Genomic DNA, 17,180 nt, shown 5'->3' on the forward strand with positions numbered 1-17,180 from the left:
AAAGATTTTGATCACAAGAGAAAATTGAGAGTGAGGAAGTTAACTACTCATTTTTCTTTTTCGAAATCTCATTCTCTTTTTCTAGAGAAGTCTTAACATTTTTAACATTTAAATTTTTTTCTTACAAATCCTTAAGTTCTTTTTCAAGACTTTGAATTTTCTTTTTGAGTGAGGCATTTTTCAAACCAAGCGTTTTAAGATCTTCATAAAGTTCTTCAAAAGCATCTTACAAATCATCATAGCTTAGATTTGAATTTACTTCATCAAGTACATAAATAACCATAAAGCACATGTTAGTCACTTTTTTTTTTCTTCTCATTTTCTTCTCTGGTGAAGTCATCTTCATTATCACTCAAAGTAGCCATCATTACCTTTTTCTTTCCTTTCTTAGCTTTACTCTTGTAGAGAGGAAAATCATATTTGATATGCCATAGCTTCTTGCACTTGTAACATATCAAATCTTTTTTTTTTCCTTGTCTTTATTTGATGGTGTCTCCTTCTTTTGAGAGTCCCTTATTGGTGTGAATTTCCTTACTTTATTTTTGTTACCCTTCATGAATTTCTTGAACTTTCTTCTAATATACTCTTATTTTTATCCTCAACTTCTTGATGGCTCTTCATGGTGATTTCATGAGTCATCAATGACCTAATCAACTCTTACAAAGGTTGCTTGGTCATGTCTTTTGCCTCTTGAATTTCAGTGACCTTGGTTTCTCACTTCTTAGGAAAAGGCCTTAATATCTTCATCACTTTCTCGAATTCCTTGTAGGTCTTTACCAAAACTTGAAGACCATTAACAATATTGGTGAAACTTGTAAACATCTCAACAATGGTTTCATTATCATTCATAGAAAATAATTCATAGTTATGAACAAGAATATTAATTTTAGACTCTTTTATTTGATTTGTCCCCTCTTGAGTTATTTCAAGTAGTCTCTAAATATTTGTTGCCTATTCACATTGACAAACACGATTGCATTCATTTCTATTTGTAGCATAATGTAAGAACTAAACAACTTTTACATTCAATTGGACTTTCTTTTTATCAAGCTCATCTCATTGTTGCTTAGGTTTCAGAAAATCTACTTCATTCTCTAATTTAGCTGGAATATAGGGGGTCTCTTTCAATGACATCCTAAAGATCAAAATTGGTTAATTTTAAAAACCATGTCATTATTCTTTTCCAATAAGCATAATTGGTTCTCGTAAAGAAAAGAGGTCGAGTAGTTGAAGACTCTTTCATATGGGATGTGTTTGATGGATTAACATATCCTTTTAGATGGTTAAATCTAAAAAAAAAAAAAAAAAGTCTAACTCTAATACCAATTATGAAATGAAACCAATGAAAATACTAAGAGGGAGGGTTGAGGGGTTGAATTAGGTGATTAATTTTATTTTTTTCAAAATTAACTTAAAATAAACAACAATTGAAGTAATTTAATAAAGAAAAAAAAAAAGACGTAAAACTCATTTTATTGTAGTTTGACAAATCCGCCTACATCCCCTCTCCTCAGTCTCTTTTCTAAGTGAGGGTTCCACTAACCAAGACTTCAAGCCAAACCTTCAAACTTGAACAATTTGATTCAATGGCTCCAACAAGCTTTATAAAGCTCTTTAAGCTCAATGCTAACTTAAAGCTCTAAAGACTCAACCTTTCATAAATAAGAAATGTTTAACAACTCTTAACCCAACTTAATGATGACTCAACACAATAAAAGCTAGGATGAAAACAAATGTGGATGCACTAAAAGATTTATAGCGAGGAAATAAATGCACTTGAGTTTGACAGTTTTGAAAGAGAGAAAAGATTAGGTAGGCAAGTTAATGTAGATGTTTTCTTGTCAATAAATAGATGTTTTCTTATCAATAAATGTATGAGAGATCTTAATTTAAGGGAAACCAACCTCAGACACCCAATTTACCAAAAGTTAGCCTCAATCGATTGAGCTTTGGTTCAATCGATTGAGTAGCCATTGAACATTTAATGCCTTGTAGGTGACCATTGGTCCTGTCTAAGCTTCAACTAACCCTTAACTAGACCTCAACCACTGCTTGATCAGGGAAGGTTAAGCCTTGTCTAGCAACACTAAGGTTTTGGAAGAAAAAGAAAAACCTTTGGAACCTTGATTAGACCTCAATTAGGAACACCCAATTGGATGAACCAATTCCCAATAAGTTGAATTGGTTCTAGGAGGGGCTTGATTGGTTGGGTCCCCTTTTAAATCTAAAGCTTCCCAATGCTTAGGCAACTAAATTAGAAACCCATGTAAGTTAATTTTGAAAGATTTTAGCTGAAGGTTTCAAAGACTAACTCATGTTCATTAAGTTTATAAATGTTTATGCTCATTTTTTTGAAAATCAAGTATGAATGAATACATGAAAAACACTTTAATCTTAAGTGCACTCATAGGATTCATCTTACAAATTTATCCTAAACTTAATGAATCTTTAGGCATCCAAGTCCTTATGTTCTTTGGATCCTTTTTAAGCGACCTTGAGCTTCCTTTTGATATTCTTAATAAAACCTAAAGCTTTACTTGATTTAAACATATTAATTCACTAACCATATTTTGTTATCTTCAAGATATACTTAAGGGAACTCTTGGGCTAACATTTACTCTATTACTCACTTCTATTCTAATCTTGAAAAAGAGAATGAAATGTTCTAATTCCTTATAAACCTCCTAGAAAACTCTTCATTATTGTTGGTGTTCTTGATATTAAAACAACCCATTTAACTAGTTTCCTTGCATATTACAATTAATTTATTATATGAAAATAATATGTTAATAATTTGTAAAACTCTGTTAAACTTAGAGTATATGTTGTATAACTTCTACTTTTAGATAGGAGGTTAGTGAGTTTCATAAAATCTTTTAAGGAGATATCCAATTTTGTGGAGAGACAAGCAAGATATCCCAACACATTGGCATTTGATATCACCAAGAATGAGAAAAGCAAATTCCAAAGAATTAAAAAATTGAAAAATTGGGTCTATATCCAAGATGACAAGGGTTGTAGGCAAGGAGTACTAGTGGTTTAGTTACCTTGATGATCTCGAATACATTCGAGACAAAAGTTGCTTTTGGGTTGATTTAAAGTTGAAGAAATTGGGTGTCATTTGAAGAGTAAGGTTATGTTTGTCTTTTGTATTGAAATCTAAATAAAATTTAATTAACTTTAAATACAACTTAATAATATTAAGTATCAAGTTGTTTATTTTTATTATTTTATTTCTATTAAATATTAAATATGAAATAGATAAAGTTCACGTTGAAATTGTGTTTTTTTTGTTTCAATTAAAAATTGTTTTTACTATTCAATAAAAAATTAAATATTTTGATTTTTTCTATTCTATAATTTTTTTAAAAAAATAATAATTAAGTAAAAGAAAAGTTAAAAACAAACATTTAAAATCTAAAAACAAGTTAGATTCAATGTCAAGTTAAAAAAATTAAACACTACCTCACGAACAACAAGGGAATGGGACATCCAAATGATTAAGTAATAAAATAGGAAGTCATTGCTAGTAGTAACGTACGACTTGTCACCAAATTTGACTCGACCCAACCTAACGATACATCCAATATGATTCATTTTTATTAACATGTGGAATTGATAAATTTGGTTAATATGATCTCTATAATATTACATATAGAAAAATATTATCGACACGAATTCGTATAACTTTTGTGTGATGATGAATATTTAAACAAATTTTGGACTACTTCTAGCATCAAGAATTAACCATAATTAATTTTTCTTACCACATCCACATCACATCATTTATTTTTCTCTTTCTTATAGTCAGGCAATGGTGAAAAGTGTAACTGGCTTTTAAAAAATTAAAACTGAGAGACCTCAAAGCTGGGTGATAGGGGGAAGGGGGAATCATATATTAAGACCCTAAAGCTAGGAATATATTGAATAGGAATTTAGTGTTTGGCATGAAGGAAGATAACCTAGAGATGTGGAGAAAGCAACTCAGAACTCTAAGACACAAAAAAGAAGATTCTCTTTCAATTTAGAGGAAACCCAAAAGAAAAGAAAACTCCTAAACAATATTCCTCTCATAGCCTCCTGCAACTTTCACGTTTCATGATCTTTATGCATAAAAGGGCTCAGATCTGTATTAGCATTTTCATTCAACCTACAGCTTGGCATAACAACCATCTTTCTGAAAAGACTAAAGAAGAGCAAGAGAGAAAACTCTATTAATGGATGCCAAAGCTGATCAAGCTGCTGGCGCGCCATTGCGTTCCTACAGAGAATTCGAACCCTTCTGCGAATGGGAAAGGAAGGAAGACAAGGACACTCTTTTGGTTCAACTCCCTCCAGGTACCCACCAACCCTGCATTTTTTTTTTTTTTTTGGATTGGATGAGTGGTTAGTTTTCCTTCAAAGAAGATTAGAAAAGCTTCTGTTAATGTTTCTTTTTTCTTATTTGTTTGTATCCTGGTAGGATTCAAGAAGGATCACCTGAAGGTACTGGTGAGCAATCAAGGACTGGTAAGGTTTTCTGGAGAATCCCAAGCTGATGGAAATACCTGGAGCCGTTTCCATAGGGAAATTCGCGTTCCAAAGAACTGTAATATGAATGGTATTCAAGCTAAGTTTTTGCGTGGTAATCTTCATATCATAATGCCCAAAAACATAAACTCCACAGCGGCGCAAGATCAAGCTGCACCACCAGTCGGAGAATCTCAAGAACAAGGAAAGGCAAAACTCAAAGAAGAAAAGGGGGAGGGTGATGAAAAAGCAAAAGTAGATGAATCAAGAAATGCTGAGGGTAGAAATGGCGTGGAAAGCAGTACTGTTTCCAGGTTGAAAATGGGCTTCCTGGTGGTTGCACTAGTGGTGGCTTTTGGAGCTTATGCAGCATACAATTATCAGTACTTCATCAACTGGACTGAAAAGTAAACTCAATCCTGATTTGAATCTGTATCTGATTGTGGTCTAACGTATTGAAATCAATATATTTATGGGTCACCTCTGCATTTTTTTTCCCTTATCCGCACACTATTATATTTATGAATAGGCTTAATTTCATTAATGCCTTTATTTCAAATTTCATTAATTAATACTCTTATATATCATATGTAAAATTTAATTTATAGACAATTATTAAATAAACTTAACAAAAATCTTTATAAAAAATAATTTTTATAAATAGGATATAACTAATAAAATTTGAAATCAACAGTGGTTAGATATTTGACATTCGAGGGCAATTTACACTTCATATATATATTAGGGTAATTTTGGGTAGTTTTTCAATGCCTAAATTATGATTTGTAGGCTGTTTGGATACAACAATTAAAATATTTTAAGGCTAAAGCTTATTGATGTTAAACTTTTTTCTTTTTCTTTTTATCTTGAGAATAAGTGATCGAGCTTGTTATCAAGTGGTTCAAACCGGGTAAAAGTCCATTCCCCTCTTTTTTATAGATGAGAGTGTTGTCGGATAAGGATAAAACTTGAAGTCTAATCCTACTATCAATATTCAAGGATTGAAATGTCGTGAAATATCATAGACATTTTAAGTATTGACTAGGCTTGATATGACACATGGCATAGAATTCTCGATTGATTGAAGTTCAGGATTTTAAAAATTTTATATCAAAATATCCACTAATATTAATTTTTCCATACATTAGTAAAATCACATTATTGATATATTCATTTAAACCGATATTTTTACCCTTGCTATCAATAGACCCTATCCTCTTGCCTTCATAATAGAAGGTTTCTCTTCTCACACCAATCATTAATTGAAGGGAAAATTTCACTCCACCCTTGGATTAAAGGGTAAATTTCGCTCATTTCCTTTAAGTTTCAGACTGAATATACTTAATTACTATGAGTTTAAAATTTCATCAAATATTCCTCTACCTTTTCCATTTGTTATTTTCACTTACTTCTTTATTAATTTAAAATAAAAAAAGTATTTGATAAAATTTCAAATTAATGATCGTTGGGTGTATTTAAACAAACCTTTGGGAAGGTGACTAAAACTAATCCTTGATCAAAGTATTAATATCCTCTCCCTTACTTTCTATGAATCCTTTTGAATTGAGAATACATGGTGCTAGCTCTTAGCTCTCTCAACCATGAAACATTGTAGACACATTGTGAGGATATTCTCAAGGTTCTTGATTTCATACAAACTTCGAATTAGGCATATTGAACCTATACTTTTTAATTGATTTAGTTATTCTTATGGTGTTGTATGGTTGTTGGGGAAGGGTTTTGGAGCATGGCTCTTTTCTCATATTCTTATATAGTCACTTGATGCAAACTAGTATTTTTTTTTTTGAATTATTTGATTAAAAGGGTCATTGAAAACCCAAAATTTGAAATTTAATTCATATTTTGGCCTCACTTGGGCAAAAATGCCCTTATTATTTTCTTATAAAAATAACATTATCTTTTAAACTCTACATATTAATACTTGAAATGACAAAGGTCATTTATGTTAAAAATAAATTATTTTTCAGGTAAAACACAGGGGAAGGACTAGATTCACAAATTGAGGGATCATTTCATCCCTTTTAACCAATTAATTCCAATTTTTTTCCTCTACAAAAAATGAATATATAAAAAATTGTATAAATTATTTTTGTCATAAGCTTTCTAAAAACATGTTATTTATAATTTTTGACAAAAATTAAGGTTTTTAATTTTTAATTTTCGGATAAATTAAAATTAAGAAAGATGCTTATTTTTCTATGGAAAAGAATGATGGCTGCCGAGGAATGTAGAACAACAGCCCAGAGCAGCCCTGTTGGGCCTCATTTATGGTCCAACCCATTAGGGGTGTTTGAGCCCATGACCACGTCCAAAAAAGGGCCACTTTGCTTTTGTGCCATTTTTTTCTTTTGGGTTTTATTTTATTAGTTAACCTATTTTTAAATTTCAAGAAGTATGCAACATAAATTCTAATATTTTTTTTTTGGAGATTATTAACAAGTATTCTGGAATAATGGAATTATATTATTAATTTTACATATATTTTTATGCAATTATTTAAGAATTATTATTATTATTATTATTATTATTATTATTATTATTATTTAGACAAAAAAAATTATAAGTAGATGTGGGATTATATGGAATTTTTTTTATGATACTTTTTTTGCACAAAATTTAGTTAAAACGAGTAATAGATTTATATGACACGAAATGATTGAGAATTCATTTCCTCTTTCAATCTTGAGACCATTGGAAAATCTAATTAGTCCTTAGATTTGTGTAGTGAAAATTAATAAGATATGCGAAGAAAAATAGGCCTAAAAAAATACAATAGCTGACATAAACAAGACAAAAAATATTGGATGATGACATTTATGACATTTGTCTTCTCAGAATCTAATACCTTCTATGAGGTTTTATAAACCCTAATCTAATCAATGTTGAACCTAAGCGAGGATAAGATACACTCCAATCGTACTACGAAAAAGCATCTTAAAATGATGCTAACAATGATCCGCAAATTGTAAGAATTAAAAATGATCTCACTATATATAATAGGTTTAAGCAACAAATATGAGACATAAGGAGAACATTAAAATGCTCGATGACTTGTCGCATCATCTTGAACTTTAAGTTGAGCACTCGAAGCTATTAAAAAATATCTCGACCTATGCAACAAAGGAAGCTCACGCAAGAAAGGGACTTGGCTGTATGTATAATAACTTCAAGAAAGTTACTAAAAGGGGAAAAATTAAGGATCAAAATCTAATAAGACTAAGAGTGGATTTCACAGTGATTTTAAAAAACGTTTCTAATCTTTCTAATACTTGAAAGATAAAATTTTCAAATGTTAGAAAGGTTAGAAACACTTTCTAGAATCACTATTAAATGGACTCTAAGGACACAAAGTACAAGTGAGTCGATTACAGTGAAAAAAAGAAGAGGAAAAGATAGTAAGGCTTGTTTCAACAATGGCAAGGAAGAACACTTTGCTAGTGTTTACACTAAGTCAAAGAAGTTTTTTCTAAATTTAGATTTTTATTATGTTTATGTTTTTAGTCATATATAGTGGTTTTTCATTCATCTTTTGATTGAACTGTGGATTCGAGAGAAACAAAACATATGGCGGGAGATCAAGTTGTCTTCATAGAGTGTTGTCAAGTCCTATAAACAATACCCATACAGGGACTTTACTTTGTTAGGGTGCGAATGGAATTACTGATATGTAAATTGTGTCTCAGGATAGTGATGGATAGTAACTTCTCAACAAGACCTGTTAAATATTTTGACAAGTAATATTTATACAATATTTGGATGGCCATGCCAATCCACAACAATTATAAATAAGCAATTGGATGGCTATATCAATCCATAAAAAATTAAATAACAAGAAAATAAAGACACCAAATTTTACGTGGTAAAACTCTCAATGTGAGGGAAACCTTTGTGGGAAAATAAATCCATTGTGTGATAAAATTGGTACAACAATATTACTCAAGTGTTGCCCCTACTTGAGTTTCTCATACCCTAGGATATGATCAAAATCCTCACAATTTTATCACTCGGTACTCTCTTTGTGAAGCACTTTAATTTTTTTCTCTCACTCTCCCTAGTGTGATACCCACAACTCTTCTTGTCTATTTCTCACAACTTTCTATGGTGGTGTTGCTCTGAGATGAGCTAATTTCTCACCTTGTTACTCCCTAAATGCTTCTATTTATAGGCGTATTTCGCCTATTTATTCAGTGTGTGAATTAAAGAAAAAACTTCAACTCATGTGTCCAATAAAGGTGGGCAAATTTTGTTGAAAAATATTGCTCCACATGTGTGCATTAATGGGGTTGGACCCCATCAAATATCCCATTCCAAACCCATGCATCAGCTAAAGATCAGAGTCATCTTGACTCCTAGTAGGAGCCTATGCTGGCATTCTTGACACATTATTCAAGTTTTTCTTTTGTAATGACCTTTATCATCATGTTATTAGTGTTCTTATCTGTGTGGATCTTTCTTGCTTGGAATAATTGCTCTTAAATAGTCTTTCTGATCCAGTGATATATCGCATCTATATGCTTAGTCTTTGCAAGGTACATAGTGTTTTTGCTTAAGTCTATAACACTTTGACTATCGCAATATACTATGTAGTCTTTCTATTTCAAACCTAATTCTTAAAGAAACCGTTTCATCTAGAACATCTCTTTCCTAGCTTTAGTGGTTGCTATGTACTTTGCTTCCATAGTAAATAACGGAACACACTTCTATAATTTTGATTGCCATGATATAGTTCCCCTTGTAAATGTAAATAAGTACCTAGAATTAGATTTTCCATTATCTAGGTCTCTAGCTATATCAAAATCTATGTTCTCTTCAAGAAATGTGTTGGCAGATCGGAGGGTTGGTCGCGTCCATCAACTCTCCTTGTGTTCGCCGTGGGCGCTTGGGTGAATGCACTATAAGGTTAGGGTATGCGCCTTTCCTACAAGCAATTGCTTTTAGGAGAGTTGGTAGCGCCTGAGGTCTTACAAGTGGTATCAGAGCCGAGGTCACGGGTTCAAACCCCAGGGGTGTGGTTGGGGGGGAGATTGTTGGCAAATCGGAGGGTGGCCGCGTCCATCAACTCCCCTTGTGTTCGCCATGGGTGCTTGGGTGAATGCACTATAAGGTTAGGGTATGCGCCTTTCCTACAAGCAATTGCTTTTAGGAGAGTTGGTAGCGCCTGAGGTCCTACAAAATGGTTTTGATCCCCCAAAGCTTAAACATACCTGTTAGCCCAAGGGTTCTCCTAATAAGGTTTTGATGATAACAAACCATGGTTAAGTGACTAATTGGTTTGAATGGTAAAGAATCTCAGGTATAAATTCGAAAATTCATCAAATGACCAAATGGATACAAGATCGAGACTTTCAGAAGACTTTTAATCATAGGAAACAAATGTAAGATGAATGCATGAGTGCACTTAGGGTTTACATATCTTTTTATGCATATTTGGAAAACTCGGTTTGTTCTTTAAAGTTGCAATTTCATTAAAACCAGAGTTTTATCAAATGTACCAGAAAAACGTTTCAAAATTAGCATATTAATTTACTTAAAGACCTTGCCTAAGTGTTAGAAAATAAAAGAAGTGAAAAAATAGGTTTTCGGGGTCAAAAGGCTGAACCGGTCGAGGCTTTGGCCAATCGGCTCAACCGGTTGTGGAACCGATCGACCGGTTGCCCTTGTCCAGTCGAGGAGTGTAAAAAAAACTTTCTCTCTTCCAGTAGCCTTCCCTTCCTGGTTGAGGTTCCCTCCTTCCCGGTCGACCTCCGGTTGAGGTCCAGTCGAGGCAACGGTAACCTGCTAAAGCATTAAATACTCAAATGGCTAGTGAACTGGTTGACCCCCAGCTCGACTGGTTGAGGCTGCTTTTTGCTGTTCTTGGCTTCCGAGCGTAGAAACCTATAAATTGAGAGTTCCACTTCATTTATAACAAAGAAAACAGTTGCAATCAATTGTCTACCTACTTGTTTTTGCCTTAAAAGCCCTCATTTTCTTCTTAGTGCATTAAATCCTCACTTGCATATCTTTTAGTGTACCCTTGTGAGTCATCCTAGCTTTATTTTGTATTTGAGCTATCATTGAACTAAGTTAAAGGATTCATTCTTGTAAAAATTGAGTGTTAAAGCCTTCAAGATCTTTGAATCTTGAAGAGATTGTGTAAGAGCCCATTGGAGCCGGAATCCAAGTGTAAGAAGATTGGAAGCTTGGTTGAAGCTTCAAGTTAGTGGAACTCTCACTCGGTTAGGGTATTGAGGAGAGTGGATGTAGGCAAGGAAGTGTCGAACCACTATAAAATCCAAGTTTGAATTCTCTAACTCTATCTCTTTATTTTTTATTATATTGTGCTTAAATTTGTTGTGTTGAAAAAAATTTTGAAAACCCAATTCACTCCCTTCTTGGGTGTTTTTCTTATTTAAGCATAGTCTTTATTTTCTCAATAACTTTGAGGTTCCTCTGAGGTATCTGAAGACCCATTTCATTGGTTCCCAATGTGTCTTATCGAGATTTGCTAGAAATCCGCTTATGACTCCAACTGCATGAGATATATCAAAATTGACAATTCCTTTTTCATTTTTTGGATCATGTCTACATCTTGTCCCACAATTAACATATCATCAACATATAATAAGAGAATGATGAATTTACCATTAGGGAATCTTCATATATATACACATGGATATGGAATTGTTTTGCTGTACTCTTAACTCATCATGAAAGAGTCAAATTTCTTATACCATTGTTGTGGTGCCTATTTTAGTCTATTCAAGGTCTTCTTTAACTTGTAGACCATGCCCTCATTATTTTTAACCTTGAAGCCTTTTGGTTGCTCTATAAAGATCTCTTCATCAAGATTACCATGCAGAAACACGGTCTTTACATTGAGTTGCTCCAATTCAAGGTTTATACTTGCTGTTGATCCTAGTATAACTCGAATTGAACATATTTGAATAACAAGTGAAAATATTTCATCAAAGTTACTACCTTGCTTTTGATTGAATCCTTTCACCACTAATCAAGCCTTGTACTTTAATAGTTTCTTGTTGTCTTTCTTTAGTTTGAACACCCATTTATTCTTGAGTGCTTTCATTCTCTTTGGCAATTCTATCAACTCGTATGTATAATTTTTCCACAAGTAATTCATCTTTTCTTGCACGAATTTTATCCATCAGTCTTTGTCTTTGTGAGACTACACTTTCTAGAAGCTCCTAGGCTTCCCTTCATAAGCAATTAACATATACTCATAATTGGGATACCTTGTAGATGGTTGGTGTTTTCTAGTCACCTTCTCAACTGAGGTCCTTCTTTTGGTAGAAAGGGTTTCTCCTTCTGATCAACACCTCTTGTGTTACTGTCATCTACATTTTCTTCCTTCCTAATAGTTGGTTCTTAAATTTCTGTCCCATATTTTGATTTAGGTGTCTCTGCTCCATCTATGACACTTTTTTATGGAGTCTGTCTTGGTGTTAAATCTACAACACCATCATATGTGAGTTTTGCACCACCCATATTTTTCTCCATATTGGCAATGGTCTCGTGTTTGTGGAACACAATGTTTTTGCTTCTGATTGTTTTTTATTTTTCAAGATCCCATAGCCTGTAGTCGAATACCTCATTTCCATATTCGACAAAGATGCAAGGAATGGCTTTATCACCAAGCTTCGTTTTTCACTCCTTTGGCACATGCATGAATGTTTTGCATCCAAATACCTTCAAGTGAGAGGAGGAAACATGTTTTATTGTTTAAACTCTCTTAAGAATATCAAAACCCAAAGGAATTGATGGTGATCTAATCATTAGGTAGATAGTAGCGTTGAGAGCTTCACCCCAAAACGGCTTAGGTAGTTTAGCCATTTTCAACATGCACCAGACTTTTTTCGCAATAGTTTGATTCATCCGTTCGACAATGTCATTATGCTATGGCGTACCAGGAATCGTCTTCTTGTGCTTGATTCCATGCTTTGAGCAATATTCTTTAAAATCTTTGGAGATGTATTCTCCACCATTATTTGTTTGGAGATGTTTTAATGGATTTCCCATCTCTCTCTCCATTATGGCATGGAATTGTTGAAAATACTGGAATGCTTTTTTTTTTTGTATACAATAGGTACACCCACATCTTCTGTGAAGCATCATCAATGAAAGTAACAAAGTACTTGTTACCACCCAGCGAGTCTACCTCCATGGGTCCACAAACATCATAATATACTAATTCTAACTTCTCTAATTTTCAGTTGACATTCTTTTGGAATGAAACTCTATGCTGTTTTCTAAATAGACAATGGTCATAGGGGTTTAATAATTTATCTTTGGTCATAGGAATGAGGAACTGTTTGGCCAAAAGTTGTAACCCATGCGCCAATTGTTTGTGCCATAAATTTGGAGAAACATCATCCTCAACTGTATTCAATTGATCTCCATACACCTTCATGTGTGTTTTGTATAACGAGTAACATAATTTACCTTGTGCTGCCACCAAGGATCCCTTGGTGAGTTTCTAATAGTCATTGCCAATAGAGTGGCTATATCCATCATTGTCTAGCATATGTATAGAAATCAGGTTTAGACGTAGATTTGGAATGTGTTGCACATCTTTCAATGTTAATGTGCACCCCATACTTGTCTGTATGCAAATGTTGTCAATCCCCACGATCTAAGAAACACTTATGTTTCCCATTTTCTTATCACCAAAGTCTCCCGCTTTGTATGTAGAGAAATATTCTCTTTTTTGGACATAGTGGTATGACGCCGCTGAGTCCACTATCCACTTAATATCTTGATTTGCTATATGACAACAATTTTCTTGGTTGTAGAGTAAGGTCACCTTGTTGTCACTAGTAGAAGTGGTAGCAGTAGTATTTCCTTTGTCTATTTTCTTTTGATTCTTGTCTATTCCCTATTTCAAGAATTTACAATTTCTTTTCATGTGGCTTATTTTACCATAGTGATAACATTTTACCTTCTGTCTAGACTTGGATCTACCTCTTGATTTGTTCTGCCTAGAAGGTCATCTACTCTTATTTTTAGCCTTGTTTTCCTTGACAAAGATGTGTGCCATTTCCCACTAGATTCTTCCTTCGATTTTCCTCGTTGAATAGGCAATTTCTAATCATACTCAATGTAACTTTTCCTTTTAGGGCTAAATTTCCCAAAGACACTACCAAAGTATTTTAGTCATCGAGTAATGAACCAAGTAGCAAGCATGCTTGGGTCTCATCATCAAGAGAAAGGCCTGCAACAAATAATTGAGTAATCATACCTTCAAAATCATTCAAATGTTCAACAATTGATCATCCCTCCTTTAGCTTCAAGTTCATCAACTTCCGCATCAAGAAAACTTTTGCTTGTGCGTTCTTTGTCTTGTACATGCTCTCTTAATTCTTCCAAAGAGTTTGGGGATTTGTCTCTTTGGAAACATGGTTATAGAGACTAATATCCACCCATTGGTGGATAGCACCCAATGTCTTCTTCTTCAATTTATCTAGTCAAGATTCAACATTTCACTTGGCTTGGCTTTATCTCCCTTAATATGATCATATAAATATTTGCAATTGAGGAGATCCTCCATCATGGATTTCCATAATGAATAATTTGTCATCATCAATTTATCTCATTCTTGTTTGGGTTTTAATTCACCAATAGATTTCCCAATCATATCTAGTTTCAATAGGGGTCCCCATCCATATTCCACTACATTTCAAACCATTTTTCTTTGCATATTTAGAAAAAATTCCATTTGGGCCTTCCAATGGGGATAGTTACTTCCATCGAAATAGAGTGGACTATTTAAAGGAGCTCCATACCTAGGTTGTTCCATACTAGACTTGTAAGATTGATAAAAATATGATTTTTATTTTGAAAAATATGATTTGATACCAATTGAAAAACCTTTTGTCCAGTAGGGTAACGCTTGGGGGTGCATGTTTTTTTTTTTTTTTTTTTAAATTACAATATAAGAGTTGAATAAAAATACTCAAATTAAACATATGAGATAATAAGGATAATCAAAACAATCAAAGACCAAAGTAATAAAAAGATTAAGCAAAGAACACAAGAAATTTTACGTTGAAAACTCTCACTCTAACTGTAGAGATAAAAAACCATATGGCTTAAGACCTCTAATTTACAATCACTATTTTAGATCAAAGTATATAAATTTACCTAATCACTATACCCTAAAGGCTTTCTTTCCAACACCTATACCTTGATTCATGTCCACGACGCAACACCTCCAATGCTCTAATGGATTCCTTTCAACCTCAAAAGGGATGCAGGTCCTCCTAATAACACAAAATTCAATCCTTTGAATTATTTCTGAAGAGATTGGGAATGATAAGGAAGTTGATTGATTATTTCAAAGTGTCCCCTCAACCCCCTAAAAAAAAGGGTTAAGAGATGGTTTATATAGGCCTACAAGCCAAAGGGATCTAGAATTTACTAAAAAAAAAAATACTTGTGAATTTTTCAAAAACAAATTTTTCCATATTCTAGACAGTCACTCAAGCGCAATTAACTATGGGTTGAGCACCTCTGGCACTTGAGCATTAGATAAGTGCTTGAGCAGTTCCAACACTTGAGTGTTTTAATTCTTCAATCACCTACTTACCACTGAATAAACTTTTTTAAACTTACCTATGACTTTTCGATCAAACCAAAAGTAACCGTGAATTTTCAGCTAAAAGTAAGTCGTTATCTAAAAAGTTTTCTAAGTCAAAATGAATAAGAACAAAATTGTCAACAAACATAAATAAGCTCCATGTCCTAACAGTATTAACTATAATATCTATTGAATAAGATATTTTAGAAAACTTGATTAGAAAAAATTAGTTAATTATTTTTCTTTCAAAAATCCTATATTATGTAGATAAATAAATAATAATAATTATATAATAAGAAAAACCCTCATTTAGAATTTGTGTTAAAGTCAAGGATGACAATACCATGGATTTTTTTTCGAACATCCATCTTATTGTGCCCATAATAGAACAGATTTAAAATAAAGATAAACAGGTTAATAACGATTTTAGAACTAGATTTAAATAATGGGTAGAGACAGGATGAGAGTGACCCGTCTGAGAACCTCCTTTTGCCATCCCTAGTCAGGACCCATTTTATGTTGAGTCGGCCATGTTGTCCCTCCAAGCTTTCATTTATATTGTTATCACAAATATTTATATACATATTATTACATGGCATTTAGAAAATAAAATTAGATTTGTTTTTCTCAAAGAAAGTATGGACCTGCCCATGAATTTTTATCAAGACCAATGGCACTTTGAAATTGCAGTTTCTACAAGTGTACACGGCCTAATGTCCAAGCCGGCAAGATTCATATTTTCAAAGAAGTTCCACTTTCATATATCTATTTTTAAAGCTAAACATTTGTCATTGTTTAACTTATACCAGGGAACCTAGACATTGTTCCAAGGAAATACAACTCACTATTTGTGTATGTGCATGCCTCTGGATTAAAGGAAACCACCAAAACAAATATGTTTTTATAACTCTAGCCATGCCATACCTGCGTACTAACCAAAGTTTTCTCTAATTACAACGCATTTGTGGCCTGCATGCCTACCTGTTTCCTATCTCTTTCGAGGCTTTCGAAGAAATTTTGATCCAAAATTCACTATAAATAGACCCTCTATATTCCTAGATGGGCATCACAAATACAAAGATAGCATTCATTATTGGAGCTGAGATAAGAAATTTTGTTCAGCTCTGATGGCCTCTAGACAGTTTATGGTCCTTGCAATCGTTGCAGTTGTTCTTCCCACTGTGGCCATGGCAGCTGAGTTCACTGTTGGAGATGACCAAGGCTGGACCAAGGGCTTCGACTATCAAGCTTGGGCCAACGGCAAAACGTTTCTTGTTGGAGACACACTAGGTAATGAATCAAGAGCTTAAAGCATTGAGTTTTTCTTCCCTTTTCTTGTTTCCATTTAAGCTGCTGATTGAAGGCAAAAATATTGTTACCAGATGCTTGGTCTTGTTTGTTAACTGTTCTTGAAACCGGATTTTTACTCACTGAAACATCATATAACAGTTTTCAAAAACAGTAGTCAAACATTGTTTTTAAAACCATTTTTCAAAATAACATGCCTAATGATTTTTGTACATGCATGCAGTCTTCAAGTACACTCAGGGAAACCACAATGTCTTCAAAGTGAACGGGACTGCCTTCAAGGACTGCACTTTACCACCAGCGAATGAGGCTCTTACCACTGGAAATGATACGATAACACTCGCCGCCCCTGGAAATAAGTGGTACATTTGTGGTGTAAGCGACCACTGCGCCAAATACGGACAGAAGCTGGTCATCACTGTACATGGCTCCCTGTCTCCTGAACCAACCCCCACACCAGGCGCCCCCGCACCTTCACCCAGTTCTGCTCATGGGTTCTCAGTGTCGGGTGATCTAGTTCCAATGGCAGCCATGGTTGCAGTCGCACTCCTTGCAGTTTGATCAGTCTTAACCTGAGTGCATTTCATCATTTTCAGTTTGCTTCCAGAAAGAATAAGAATTGCGTTGTGCCCAATATTAGTTTTTTCCAGACTATTTGTTTGTGTTTTGCCATTATATATGGATTGAAAACCAATCCAAGTACTTTATGATTGTGTTTCCTCAATTATTTTATCAATGAGACAAAGCTTGTGATTGTCTTACAATATTT

The 17,180-nt window shown here is 33.6% G+C and overlaps 2 protein-coding genes across 3 annotated transcripts; both read left to right on the forward strand.

Annotated features, from left to right (window-relative positions):
* Window positions 1-4,102: 4,102 nt before the first annotated feature.
* On the forward strand, window positions 4,103-5,014 carry LOC104879973 (inactive protein RESTRICTED TEV MOVEMENT 2). Of its 2 annotated transcripts, XM_019221561.2 has the most exons (3): window positions 4,103-4,338; window positions 4,463-4,509; window positions 4,667-5,014. In XM_019221561.2, the coding sequence occupies exons 1-3, from the start codon at window positions 4,289-4,291 to the stop codon at window positions 4,918-4,920; spliced, it is 351 nt and encodes a 116-aa protein (XP_019077106.1). In that variant the 5' UTR covers window positions 4,103-4,288; the 3' UTR covers window positions 4,921-5,014. The 2 variants fall into 2 exon arrangements, with proteins under 2 accessions (XP_019077106.1, XP_010653204.1); XM_010654902.3 differs by having other exon boundaries at window positions 4,119-4,338; window positions 4,463-5,014.
* Window positions 5,015-16,124: 11,110 nt separating this feature from the next.
* Window positions 16,125-17,145, forward strand: LOC104879989 (blue copper protein 1a-like). Its single transcript, XM_010654965.3, has 2 exons — window positions 16,125-16,393; window positions 16,635-17,145. The coding sequence occupies exons 1-2, from the start codon at window positions 16,231-16,233 to the stop codon at window positions 16,970-16,972; spliced, it is 501 nt and encodes a 166-aa protein (XP_010653267.1). The 5' UTR covers window positions 16,125-16,230; the 3' UTR covers window positions 16,973-17,145.
* Window positions 17,146-17,180: the final 35 nt, after the last annotated feature.

This window comes from Vitis vinifera, chromosome 8, assembly GCF_030704535.1.
Source record: "Vitis vinifera cultivar Pinot Noir 40024 chromosome 8, ASM3070453v1".
NCBI classification, from domain to species: Eukaryota; Viridiplantae; Streptophyta; class Magnoliopsida; order Vitales; family Vitaceae; genus Vitis; species Vitis vinifera.